General features: G+C 38.0%; 1 protein-coding gene across 4 annotated transcripts in view; it reads left to right on the top strand.

Annotated features, from left to right (window-relative positions):
• TBCD (tubulin folding cofactor D) overlaps positions 1-13,644 on the top strand; it is a 256,152-nt gene that overhangs the window by 32,585 nt on the left and 209,923 nt on the right. For all 4 annotated transcript variants that reach the window (XM_054047295.1, XM_054047293.1, XM_054047291.1 and 1 more), the window contains exons 9-10: positions 9,858-9,903; positions 13,361-13,493. In XM_054047295.1, the coding sequence (XP_053903270.1) occupies positions 9,858-9,903; positions 13,361-13,493 (179 nt within the window). The remainder of the gene's footprint in view (positions 1-9,857; positions 9,904-13,360; positions 13,494-13,644) is intronic.

The raw sequence follows: 13,644 nt of genomic DNA on the forward strand, positions 1-13,644 counted from the left end.
ACTATGCATTACACATCTAAATTCCACTGAGGGGCTTGGTTTTTTTTACACCTGCTGACAGTAATACATCATTTCACAACAGGTGTGCCTTAGCAGGAAGCACTTCTTGTAGTATTTCAGACTCAGTTTTTAAAAGCTTTTTTCTTTTTCTGTAACTAAAAATGCAACATTTTAAAATGTACTGTGTATGTATATATGATTTTCTACTTCTATAGAATAGGCAAGGTCACAAAAACTGAATTATGAGGAAATGATTTATAAAATCTTAATTTATGGAAACATCTAACGTATTTCAAGGATCTGCATTCTAAATTATCTTGGTCTGAAGGTTTGCTTTTAAACCTGCCATTATATCAAGTAGCCTTTTAGTTATTGCTGCAGGGTATAGCACTCCCAGTTCTTGCGTGACAAAGATGACATAATGTTGAAGTAGCTTAGGGCATTGAAACTTATTAAACCTTATTTAATTTGCTTTATAAGTGACTCAGTATACAAACCTGAATAATAATTAAAAATAAAATGCCCTACACAGTGATTTGATGAAACTTGGGAACCTGAAGAACTACATTTATTTGTATCTAAGAACAGGGCATTTCCCTGAGCTGCCTCTGGTGTAAGGATTGCTTGGTAATAGTTTCACACTTATATGAATTGTGCCTCAGGGAAGAGTCAGCTCTTCTACACTGTCCTTTCTGACCCAGAGGCACAAAAATAAATATTTGGTGTAAACATTGCCTGAGTCTTTTTATATTTTTGGTGTTATCAGATAATTAGTGATTTTGGGGCTGTCTATTGCTCTTAAGGATTTTATCTTTTAAAAGAAAATTGCTTAGTTCAGGGCTATTTTAAAAAAAAAAAAAAAAAGCTGCACAAATGTAAGGAGAATGAAGCTGGGGGGGGAGGAGGGAGAGAAAGGCATATCTTTCCAAACCCTATAGATGGGGAGACCACTGGCCTCTTCACTGCAGTAATATCCCTGTCCCCTTCCTGATGGGCTTAAATGTTCCAATTTCCCATTGTGTCACCTTTGCAACTTTTCCCATTTCTCTTTCTCAAATAAACAATTCGTTTAAACTTTTTATAGGAGTTTTCATAGTGACTAGTTTGAAGTTCAGAATTTTAAGTATCAGAAGCCTGCTTCATTTCTTGCCAAGCCTTTATGCTGCCTGGGGCTGCTGATACTAAAGTTGTAGACGTTCAAATCTGTATGTGTTCAGTTAGTCTCATCCCTTGACCTCTGTGTAGTTAACATGGACGTGAGTTAGGCAGATAAATTTCCTCTGCCCCCAATGGTTTTAAAATGTTGCTTGTACCGTCAAACTTCTTGTGGGGGACAACACACTATAACTTCTGCTTTGCCCTGGATCTGTTTCGTGTGTTCCTATTAATGTGTGAAAAGCAGGTAGTTGCATACTTTATTACCACCCTTTGAATTAGTTGCTGTGCAGAGTTTCACACAAGAATAATTTGAATGCAATGTTGAGCGTGGTGCAGAGCCAGACGGTAGCAATTCCTGGTGGTAAAGTTTTGGTATTAAAATACTTTTATACTTCAAACCAAGAATCTTTAATAAAATATATTGCATGAGGACATGATTTTAAGGTTTGTCTTTTTTGCAAAAGGTTCTATTATTTTATTGCTTTACTGTCTGATATAGTTATGCTATTGGGAGGTAATGAGACAGCTCTAGCTCTTCCTTATGTACTTACGGAGTCTTTGTATAGGACCACGCAACTCAAAGATTTAAAAAACCACGAAGTCTGAAGTTTGAAAGTAGATGAATACAAACTTAGCTTTCAGTTGATCAAAATTTAGAGAACTTGTGGCAACTGAACTGTTTTGATCAATCTGCATAAAATTATGCTACATATTGAAGTTTGCATGACAATGTACTAAACAGCAAGTTCAAATATGCTACATATCGCTATATGTAGCATATAGAGATAAATGTGAATGCTCTACTGAAGGAACACATTTATGAAATATGCTAGTTTCCCATCTGATGTAAACAGAAATTTTATGAGGAATAAAATAATAAAGGGTCATAATTGAGTTACTTTACCATAAATTACATTAAATAATCTTTTCATTTCGGTGAGGTCCATTATTCTGATTGTTTTTCATCTTAATGTATTGTCTACATTATTGTACCTAGCCCAGAGGTTGACATAGCTGATAGTTTTCTGGATAATATTCATTTGACCTCTAGGGGTTGCTCCAGAGTGATAGAATATGCTGTTTTCTTGCCTCCCTCTGAAGGTTGGGATTATCCCTCCTCATCTTGGTTTATTACAGCCGGAGGATAGCTTCAAACTTGTGTCTCCTGTTTGACAGCAAGACATGCTTGTTGCCAAGCAGTCAGGCCACCCTTAATAGTGATGATTTGTATAGCTTGGGGAATGTGTCCCAGAGGTAGTACTGATTCATGCATCTCATAAAGGCCAGGCCTAAATGGGATATTTAGACAATTGGAAGGTGAGGGGTGTGTGTGTATGGTGGTTGGTTTTTTTTTTTCTTCATGATTACTAAAACTAGTTTTTGTTTGTACCTTACACCATGTTGTTTCTAAAACAACAAAACCAGACTTGACAGTCAGATCATTAGTTATATGGCAATGCTCTTCTCTAATTTATAGGTGGCCTAATTACTTAAAGGAGAGGGAGTTACATACCTTTCAACAGGTTAGTTAAGTTGGCATATATTTTATGTTCTTATTAAAGTGGAAGGAACATGGCGTAATTTTATGATTACCTGGTGCATCCAATAGGCAGCTTCCTTACGTTCAATATTATTTGTTGCTGACCTTAAAATTTTCTAAATAGGAGGAAAACAAAGAATATTAATTGTTTCCCTTGTATCATATTTTGATACAAGGGAAACTTGCTTAAAGGCAAGAAAACTGAATCTAAATAATCTTATTTGCTCTCTGTTTACTCTCTGACTTTTCTCCTTCTCTTTTCTTTTCCATTCTCCTTTCATTGGAGCAAAATTTAATGTGTTTTTTTTTTTTTTTTTTTTTTTAAATTTTTAAAACCATCCAGTGTGTGCTCTAGGATTGCGGAGTTGTTCTGAGTCCATCACTATATCTTGTACATATAAACAACCAATCCTGTATGCCAGGAAAAAATATCCATGCTACTTTTTTGAGACTATCATGCAATTAAAATGCCTTTTATTTTCCCTAGAAAATAAATCTTGTACATTTTGAAGTTATTTAGTGGTGATACAAAAAGGATTTCTTTAAAAATTGGGCCTATGCTTGGTTTTTGCTTTTTTTATAATGTATAAAGAAAGCATGAAATTTTGTTTTTTGTTGTGTTTTGAATGTCAGAAATATCTGGACTATCAAGTCAGATTTTCCCTAGCTCTTCTGGAAGATCTCTTGGGCATCTAAGAACACATTTATTTGGAGTTCTCACAACTTGATTACTACTTCACCTGGCATCTTAAAACCTAATTTGCTGGGAGAAAGTAATATGGGTGTTTGTCTACTTTGAGGAGACACGTTTATCTAAAACATCTTTTACAGGAGCATAATAATTTAGTGGACGGTTTTATCTGTCCCTGTATTGTATTTTTGGTTGTGCAAAAGAAGTCTTTTGATCTTTTTGACTTACTGCATCTCTTCAACCATGACCATTTTATCTCCTGGTGAAAACATGCTAGCTGTTAAGTTGAGGTTTCTTTAGGTGGACAGAGATTTTAAAAATGAATTGTCTGGTTGAACGTTTGCATTTATATAACACCTGCTCTAGTGTTAACTAGTTGTCTTGTAGTTATATTAAAAACAACAAATGTTTGTCAGCCTTGTGTTGGTGCCGTTAAGGGGTGGGAAGGAAGCCTTGCCTTGTGTCCGGAAGCTTGCTAAACTCAGAGCTGCTGTGGACCTCAAGGAAAGCTGATTCTGTAGGTATAGCACCCAATTTGAGTGCCCTACCACTGGTCCTAAAGACTTCAGGAACTGTTAGCAGTAGTGATCCACCCAGTATCAATACATGAAACAAGATATGGGCAGATAATCTCATCTATAACTAGTGCCAGGCCATTAGGTCTTCAAAGACCATAGCTAGTTCCTTTTAGACTGTTCCATGAAGTGAATAGGTCACCAATGCAAAGCATGGAGCTTGGTGTTATTTGCTCAAAGCCTCCAACCCTATTAAGCAGGTGAGTCACTGCCTTATGTACCAGCAGGAACTTTTGGATGCTTTTCAAACAGAGCCCTAAGTAGAGCACATAATTATGTGCAGTGTATATTGGAATATACATATATATATTAGAATATAGAAAGATCCACTCATAGGAGTCGACATGAAAAATATGTTCTTTATATAGCGCATTGTGCTGTAGACCCACTACAATGATTATTTCATTCTATTAATTGCTGGTAATTATAGTGAATTAACCTCCTATTACTAAATGATCCGATAACTCAATACTTAGAGTAGATGCAGGGTTATTCTTTTCAACATTCATGGTAATATTTGTGTGTATGGATATGTCTACACCGCAAGTAAAAACCAGCGGCTGGCCCGTGCCAGCTGGCTTGGGCTAAGGGGCTCTTTAATTGTGGTGTAGCCTGAGCTCTGGGATGCTGCAAGGTGGGAGGGTCCAGAGCTCAGACTCCAGTCTGAGCCTGAATGTGTGCACTGCAGTTAAGCAGCCCCTTAGCCCAAGCCCCATGAACCCAAGTCAGCTGGCACAGGCCAGCTGCAGGTATCTAACTGCAGTGTAGACATACCTTTAGTGTAATTTGCCTTTTGAAAAGAGGCAGCAGCCATCAGGTTTTCTAGTATAACTAACAGTTCTACAGCAGAGCTGTCTCAGTGATTTTATTAACACTTGAGTATATACTGTAAGTAGAAGCCTTCCTTCACTGCTGCAACTAGTGGTGGAGTGGTTCTCTACCGGAAAGTAGGGAATAAAGTAGTTCAGCTTATTTATGTAGCAAAATCTTTGTAGGAAAATTGTTGCATGTTTTATTCCACTGTTCACCTTTCAGAGAATATGATATGAAGGAAAGCATTACAGAGAAACTGTCAACTTTAATTTTTTAAAATTGGCTATAGGAAAATCAAAATAACTTTTAAAAAGTTTCCTTTAAATAGTATGTGCTGAATAGTTTTTAAAAATCCTCTAAAATATTTTGTTTCCCTGCTCTCCTTTTTATGTCTAGAAAGATTTTTTTTTTTTTTTTTTGGCCCTGAGAGCAATGTCCCCAAATATTATCTAACTTAAAATTGCTCACCTGTTAATTACTTGCTGCTGCTTGTTTATATAGGGGGAGGTACCTTCTAGTTGCGTTTCCTGAGGGGACAGGATAAAACTCTCACAGTGGCCATTGAGGATGTGAAACTTAAAGGCTGGTTCACTTTCTCTCATGGAGAAGCCTATAGGATGAGGCCAGAATGGAGGGACTACAAAATCCAAGTTTCAATTCAAGGACTTTTCAGAAAATTGTTCTAAATGGGAGGATTTAGGGGTGCTGTGGAGAAGCTGAGGGTGAAAGTAGGCTTCCAAAATCTAGACATCAAGGCGATCCATGGAAAAGGGCAACCCCAGAGTTTCATGAACAGCTGCCCATCTGTATTCCTGCAGGAATTCTACTGCCCTTGGCTTGAGTCCCCTTTGCTCACTATAACTCTGTAGGAGTTTATTGCTTGAAACAGCATTTGTTCTTGCCTGTATTTCCACACAGAAATAATGTATTTCTGTTATGGTAGTGTCCAGAAGCTGTAATCAGAATATAAGGACGTTGTGCTAAGATAATACAAAGATAGATGAGTTGCGTATTTTGGTGAGTAGAAGATGGTGCTGTGGTTAATGGTTGGTCTAGTAATCTACCCCAAATTCTGCAGAATGGCTTCCTCATGGTCTTGTGGACTTGGTGGTAGATGGCAGATGGTGTAGCAGAAGTGTCCACACAGGGTGGCGATGAAATAGGCCTAAGTAGCTTGCTGCAATGATCTTTCTTTAGTAAACATAGAGACAATCTAGACTAGTTTGTCGTGATAGGTGTTTGAGCAGAATTGGGCTGTATATTTGAAAATTAATTATTTTTTTATATAGATTTGGTACCTGTATTACAATGTTATTTATGATGGTAACTATATTGCTACTGACTACATTTTTGAGGGAGTTTGCACTTCATAGGTTATTTAGGGCTCAATCACGTGCTTGAAAATTTCCCTAGTACTAATGTAAGCTGTCTGGGACAGGATATTGGGAAAGATGGACCACAGTCTGACCCAGTATGGCAGCAATATGTTTAAATATAAAAAAAACCGATATAAATCTTCAAAGCCCACTGTGTTGCTTGTAATACAGTGATCAGAAATACTACTTTAGGATCCTAAAATGCAATTTAATAACAAACTAAAAGCAGGTGCCTAGCCTGAGGGTATTTTTGTTGCTTTTAAACTATACTTGAAATGACATAGGCATGTAAATAGAGTGTGTGTGTGTGTGTGTGTGTGTGTGTGTGTGTGTAAATATTTCTAGGGTAGGGCTGTGTTCCTATTACTTTAACTCCTCGCCATATTTACCTTGGAGATTTCTTTCCTTGTGAATGACAGAGGAAAAATAAGGTTCTCTATACAGTAGCTTTGCTGCATATTTAGAGGAGTGTTTACAGATTGTGCAGAAAAATTCTTTGGGTACCTTTGGTCATTTTTGTTTGGCTTAAATAGCTTTCTCTTGATTGTAATGCTAACTGAAGCCTAATCCTGTTGAGATTTTTAACAGTAGCTCTAAATATGCCTCAGCAAATTCTTTTTCCAGAATAGATTTCATTTTTATATGGGTCAGTGTTGTGTTCTGATTTTCAAAAGGTTTATCTACATTGTTGACTGGGTGGGCAAAAGGATAAGATAGGAAGGTGAATTGTGTATTTGTGAAGCGACTCAAGTTTTTGGTTACTCCATCATTTTCTAAGAGTTATAGATTATTAAAACCTTAACTAAATCCTTCATATATGGGAAATGCTATTTTTCTTCATTTTGGATCCTTGATTATTATGTATTGTTGCTGTAAGCTGCTAATAGCTGCTTCATATCACTCTAGTTGTACAGTAGCTGCATTTCAGTAGTGGGTAGAATCTTTCCTATAACTTGTTACATTATAGAGGATCCCAAAATAAAGCAATGAAGCTGAATAAATACAAGGTTGTTATATTCTTTTTTTTTTCTGTGCTACCATCCTAAAGGGCCCAGGACACAGCCACAGTTCTTGTGGCTGAAGGGGTGTGTGTGTGTGTGTGTGTGTGTGTGTGTGTGTATATATATATATATATATAATATATATATTCTTGTAGCTGTATATTGCACAACTCCTTGGGTGTAGCCACACATTTGAAATTAGTGTGCATGCTGGCCAGCTTTTCAGTTGTAATTTTCTCAAGCAGGTCTGCTATTCATCCAAAATGAACTGTAACACAGTGGAGGTTGTTACATAGAGATGACTGTTACATGTGATAAATGGCATAAACAGGCACCCCTCATCCACCCACAACTCTTGCTGTTCACTACAAGATAATCTTCCCCATAGAAATTAAAACTGAAATATGCAGCAAGTGGCATTTATTGTGAGAGACTCACGAATTTCAGTTGCTGAGCTTTAATATAGCAACAGTCTAAAACAGTAAGTGAAGGAAATTGTAGCTAATTGAAACTAGTTGGGTGCTTTTCTCCTGCATAGTTTTGATTTCTGAGGAAAAAAATAATCTGATTTAAAAAAAAAAAAAAGTTGGAGAAGTTCACTATTCTGACAAAAATTACTGTGCTTTGAATATACGTGTGGCTTTTGTTGTCATTATAAATTTGTAATGAGTTTAGATACTAAGGCTGGACATACAGAAATCTTATAGAATTGATTAATATGGTGTTAGTGAAAGTGTAAAGGGAACACATTTTAATAACTTTTACTAGCAAAAGAAGATGAAGAGCAAGAATGTTTTTTAAAAATATTAATGAGTGATGTAGGATTTTATATTTCAGTATCTCTTTCATAGATTCATAGATTCTAGGACTGGAAGGGACCTCGAGAGGTCATCGAGTCCAGTCCGCTGCTATTTGTAAGCTATTAAATGTACAACGTTGAGAAATGTAATTAGGCAGTGACCTTATGTCCTCCAGACACGCAGACTTTGCCCATCATTTGACATAGCACCTTGTTTTGAGATGTCTTTATTCTACTTGGCTGACCATAAGGGAGCCTCCTGTGCCAAATTCTGTCTTCTGATACCCATAACTTTAACGGGAGCCCCACATGCATATCAGATGGCATAATATGGACTGCACTATATTTTTATGGTGTCTTGTCTCATAACAGATTTTGTTTTCCTCTGTAGATTGTCCTCTGCCCTCAGCTCGCATTTCACCATTTCAGCTCATAGTATATGTCCAGGGAGAGAAGGTTCTATGATTGTCAAATTGTTTAGAAAAAAATGCATTTTGAGTGTGTGGGAATATATAGGCTGTGTTGCATTTTATGCAGAAAGATAGAGTATTTTTATAAATTACTCCAATAACGTATAATGTGCTTTGAATATATAGATGATGTGCTGCAGAACTAGATGGCAGTCTACATGTAACTTTTAATCTCCTAGGCATTCAGGATTACTGATATCTTTTGTTCACGCTAGGAAAGATATTGTGATTGAAATCTTCACCCTGGCTCTGGCCCATTTAAGCTGGGGAAAAGGGCCGGAGCGGTGTAAAGGGGTTCTAAATACCTTGGTTATGGTTGGAGAAGAATTCCTCTGATGCAGGAAATGTGAAAGCTAGTTGTAAGATTGCTTGTGAGAAACTGCCTTCAAGTCCTGACATAGGGGCTGGTAAGGGAAGGCTTGGGGTGGGGCTGCAGTACATAGACCAGCATAGATTCAGTGCAGCACTGTGTCACATTGAGTGACCTGGAGTGACTGGTGTAATTTAGACAGGCCCCCAGGGTATGTCTGCACTGCAATAAAACACCTGCAGTTGGCCTGTGTCAGCTGAGTCGGGGCTCTAATTGTAGATGCAGCCCATGCCTGAACATCTATACTGCAGTTTCATAGCCTCTCAGCCTGAGCCCCACAAGTCTGAGTCAGCTCCCATGGGCCAGCTGCAGGTGTTTTATTGCAGTGTAGACATACCCTAAGTTAGGTCATGGGTCTCTTCAGCCCCCATACCAGCCCAGTGTCAGAAGGGCACAGATGTGGCTTAAAGCTACATTAGGCCTCTCCTGTGTCTGCAAGATGTGTGCTTTGCCTCAGGGTACATCTACACTGCAATCTGGGTGTGTGATGGCTTCACTGCTATATGTGCTGCAGTGGCATCACTGGCTTCAGTATGGGCTATACAAAGCCCACCGGGGAATCTGAGTATGTACTTAGGAAGCTAGCCCACGCTGAAGTCTGTGCTGCTGCAGCTTCACTACTTCACCTCTACCTCGATATATTGCTGTCCTAGGGAGCCAAAAAATCTTACCGCGTTATAGGTGAAACCGCGTTATATTGAACTTGCTTTTATCCGCCGGCGTGCGCAGCCCCGCCCCCCCGGGAGCACTGCTTTACCGCGTTATATCATAATTCGTGTTATATTGGGGTAGAGGTGTATTTGTATCCAAGATACTTGACTTAGCTTTAATTTAACTATGTTTATATGTGCTGCATTCACACCTCCGATTGCAGTATAGACTTACCCTTTGAGGTGCATCACAGTATGTCATATTGTATGTTTATATATTATGGTGAAATATGTATTATTGCAAGAACATTGAGGAATGCTTTGGATCCATAGGTTGGTAAATTGTGCTTTATAAGTTTGTCAAGTTTATAAGTTACCATGTTTCACAAATATTTTTCTTTATTTTTTTCTTAGGCGCAGTTATTTAAACATGGCAAGAGAGATGATTGTTTACCATATGGTAAGGCATATATGCTCTGTGATATTTATTCTTAAGGGGAACTATTATCAGTTCAATTAGTTAAGAGAAATTGTTTTAAAAAAAGAAATGTGTTATAGTCAGCTTTCAGTGCTTTTTAGTGTGACACCTTGAATCTGCTTTTGGGCTCCTGTATTATGCAGGCTTACAGCAGCCTGGCTAAGAGACGTTCCTCTTAATTCAATATTAAATACTCTTCTTTTTGATCACTAATCCTGGACCAATGGTTGGGAAAATTTTTTTGGTCTTGAAAACATTTGTGTTGGGCTACTAAAGACTTGGTTAGATTCATCCTTAAAATTGTCATGAGTTTCCCAACTTGAATTTTGACACGGCTGACTTCAGTAGTCTCTCTCTCTCTAGAACTGATAGAGATGAATTGTTAATGCAATTGTAAAGCTGGAATGATCTCAGGCTTTCAGAAGGCATAAAGCATTAATTTCTATAACTGAAATAGGGGACCACTAAGACAGTGGTTCCCAAACTGGGGTTTGCAAAACGTTACAGGGGGTTCTCTGGAAAAAATTCCCTAATGGCGGACAGAACTGTCCTTAGGGACCCTGGACTGCATTGGGCCAGCAGCCCATAGCCCCTGGACTTCCAAGAGCTAAGCAGATCAAAGCAAGCATATCTATCACACTGTGGAGATTTAAACTTCAAGACTTCTTATAAGAAATGGAAAGGCAGGAGGATATTTTTTGCTGTTTTTAAAATTAAGTAGGCTAGTATTGTTTTTAAAATTATTATGAAGAACAAGTTTAAGCTTTGTTGTAACGTGCGTTGTTTGCCTGGACTGCTCAAGACCTGAATGCTTGTGTAGGAGGAACTCTTTGAGTTGGCTTCTTAAATACCTTCATGCTGTTTCACATCTGATACTCCTTGATGAAACATAGGAGCCTTGTCTTATAACAGGCTTATTCAAAGTGATACAAGCTACAAAAGTGAGATCTTGGCAGAGTGTTGCCATTTTCATAATGTAATAAAAATACTGTAATGATTAATAATAGTGTCTAATAAGCAGTCATAAAATAATTATATTTCCAAAATCACTGCTTTTATAATTTATACTCAGGTAAAGGATAAAATCCCTGGAAATATTCATTTTTAGGAGGAGGTTTGCGAGACTTGACATTTTAGTGAAAGGAGTTCACAGGTTGTTAAAGTTTGGGAACCACTGCACTAAGTCCGTGGTAGAATTAAAGATAGTGATCGGAAAGATGTGTTTTTTAAGACAAACTATTTTGAAATTTGCCAAGGCTAGAAAGAGATGCTTTATAGCATTTGAAAGTTAGGAACTTGTAGATGGCTTCCAAATTGGATTTTGAAACTGTTACTATTAGGTGAAGGGATTAGTATCTTTTTTTTTTTTTTTTTTTAAATCACTTTTATACAGGACTAGTTGCAGAACACTTAGGCCAGTGTAATGTTTAAATCTTTACACTTGTAGCACATTCTGTAAGAATTAGGGCTGTCAATTAATCACAGTTAATGCAAGCGATTAACTCAAAACTAATGTGTTTTTTTTTTTTTTTTTTTTTTTTTAACAAGCGTTAATTGCACACCAGGGTGTCATTCTCAGGGAGGCACTCCTGTGTGCCTCTGGGACAGGAGTGCCCCTCTTCCTGCTGCCTTGCTCCACTGCTGCTCCCACCGCCTCCTCTCCCCCTACTTTCTTCCCCCCCCACATGGAGCTTCCCCGGCCAAGCTATTCTGGACCGGGAGCCTGTCTGCTGTGCTGAGTGGGATGGGGGGCAGGAGGGCTGATGTCAGGGTGTCCTCCTCCCCCCGCCCAACGTCGCTGCTGAGTTGGGGTTGGGGTACGGGAAACCAGTCTGTTGTTGCTGCTGGCTCAGGAGTGAGTGCTGCCCGGCTCTAAAATGTTCAGGCTCCTGAGTGCTCTGCTTTAAAGAGACAGCTCACCCCCAGAACCCAAAATATTTCAGTAAATGGCTTTCTATTATTGTTTAACAGTATGTTTAAAACTGTGATTTAATCACAACTGTTTTTTCAGTCTTGTGATTAATTTTTTTTAATCGTTTGACAGCCCTATTAAGAATAAAATAAAAAAATATATGGGGATATACCTATCTCATAGAACTGGAAGGGACCCTGAAGGGTCATTGAGTCCTGTCCCCTGCCTTCACTAGCAGGAACAAGTACTGATTTTGCCCCAGATCCCTAAGTGGCCCCCTCAAGGATTGAACTCACCACCTGGGTTTAGCAGGCCAATGCTCAAACCACTGAGCTATCCCCCTCCATGATAACTGCATGGGTCATACATCAAAGCATTCAGTAATCATTTCAGGTTTCAAATATAAAACGCTTTGTTTTTATTTGTAATAAAAAATGGAGTCTCCATCTCGAGTACCTTTAATACTACAACTTTATACTGAGAGAGTTTTGAGTTACTCATTTATGACAAGTCTCCCTCAGCTCTCACTTTCCACCAGGTTTTGAAACTTGTGATACATGAATGTACTGTATGTCAGTGATTAAAGATAAACCTTGTAACAATACTTTTGGTCATATGTGTGTATGTGTGTGTGTGTGTGTGTGTGTATGTATATAATATGAGAGAGAGGGGAAAAAAAAAAAAAAAACTTGTCATGTTCAAAGTGCTTTACAAACATTAATCCTCACAAAACTCTCCTGGAGGAGAGGTAGGTAGGTATTCTCTCCAATTTATATATCGGGAAAACAGATGACTTGCTCAAGGACAGAGAGAGAGGCTGTGTTGGAGCCAGGATTAGAATTCCTGACTCTGTCCTGTTCTCAGATCACTCATCATAATATTTCGTGCTTTTCATGTTCAAAGCTCTTAACATATGTTTTTAAAATGAATCCTTCATGACATCCCTGTGAGGTACGTAAGTAATGTTACCCCCATTTTATCAATGGGGAAACTGTTGCAGTGTGGTTAAATAGTAATAATAAGTTATTTGCACTTCAATAACACTGTAAGATGAGGATCTCAAAGCACAAATATTCATGAATTTTGCTACCTGACTCTCCTGGGAGATAGGCATGATCCTTTTCTTTTGCAAATGAGGCACGTGAGCCACAGAGAGGTTAAGTGACCTGCTTAAAGTCAAATAGGAAATCGGTGGTGCAGCCAGGCATATAACTTAAATCTCGTAAGTGCAGTCCTGGCCCTTAACCAAAAAAACATTTTTTCCTCCTCTAAAACCAAAGTGAGTTAGTGATGGAACCAGGTTTTAGAACTTGGAGTTCCTGGTTTCAGATTCAGTTGCTCAAACCATTAGACCACCTTCTCTTAATTATAATTATGCTTATGTATTAAACATTTGTTGTTTCAGGATATTGATGGGTAGCAATATAAGACTGTAAGGTAGATGGATTAGATATAGACATTTTAAATAAGATTGAACTTTATTAACAGAAGCATTTTTGTTCATCACATTTCCTTTCTCTTTTACAGCTGCTACTGTACTTGAATGCCTTGATAATTGCAAGCTGTCAGAAAGTAACCAGACGCTTCTTCGTAAACTAGGGGTGAAACTTGTTCAACGACTTGGATTGACATTTCTAAAACCAAAGGTGGCAAAGTGGAGGTTAGTTTAAAAGAAGTAGAGTAAACTTACATGCATTAGTCCTTTAAACAACAGTATTGGATTTTGTGATTCAGATTTACTTATACAGTGGATGAGTAATAAAACTGTACATATTCATTTGGTTACAAGATTGTCTAGTTTAAATGTTCAG

The sequence above is a fragment of the Malaclemys terrapin genome, chromosome 13, assembly GCF_027887155.1.
Source record: "Malaclemys terrapin pileata isolate rMalTer1 chromosome 13, rMalTer1.hap1, whole genome shotgun sequence".
In the NCBI taxonomy this organism is placed as follows: Eukaryota; Metazoa; Chordata; order Testudines; family Emydidae; genus Malaclemys; species Malaclemys terrapin.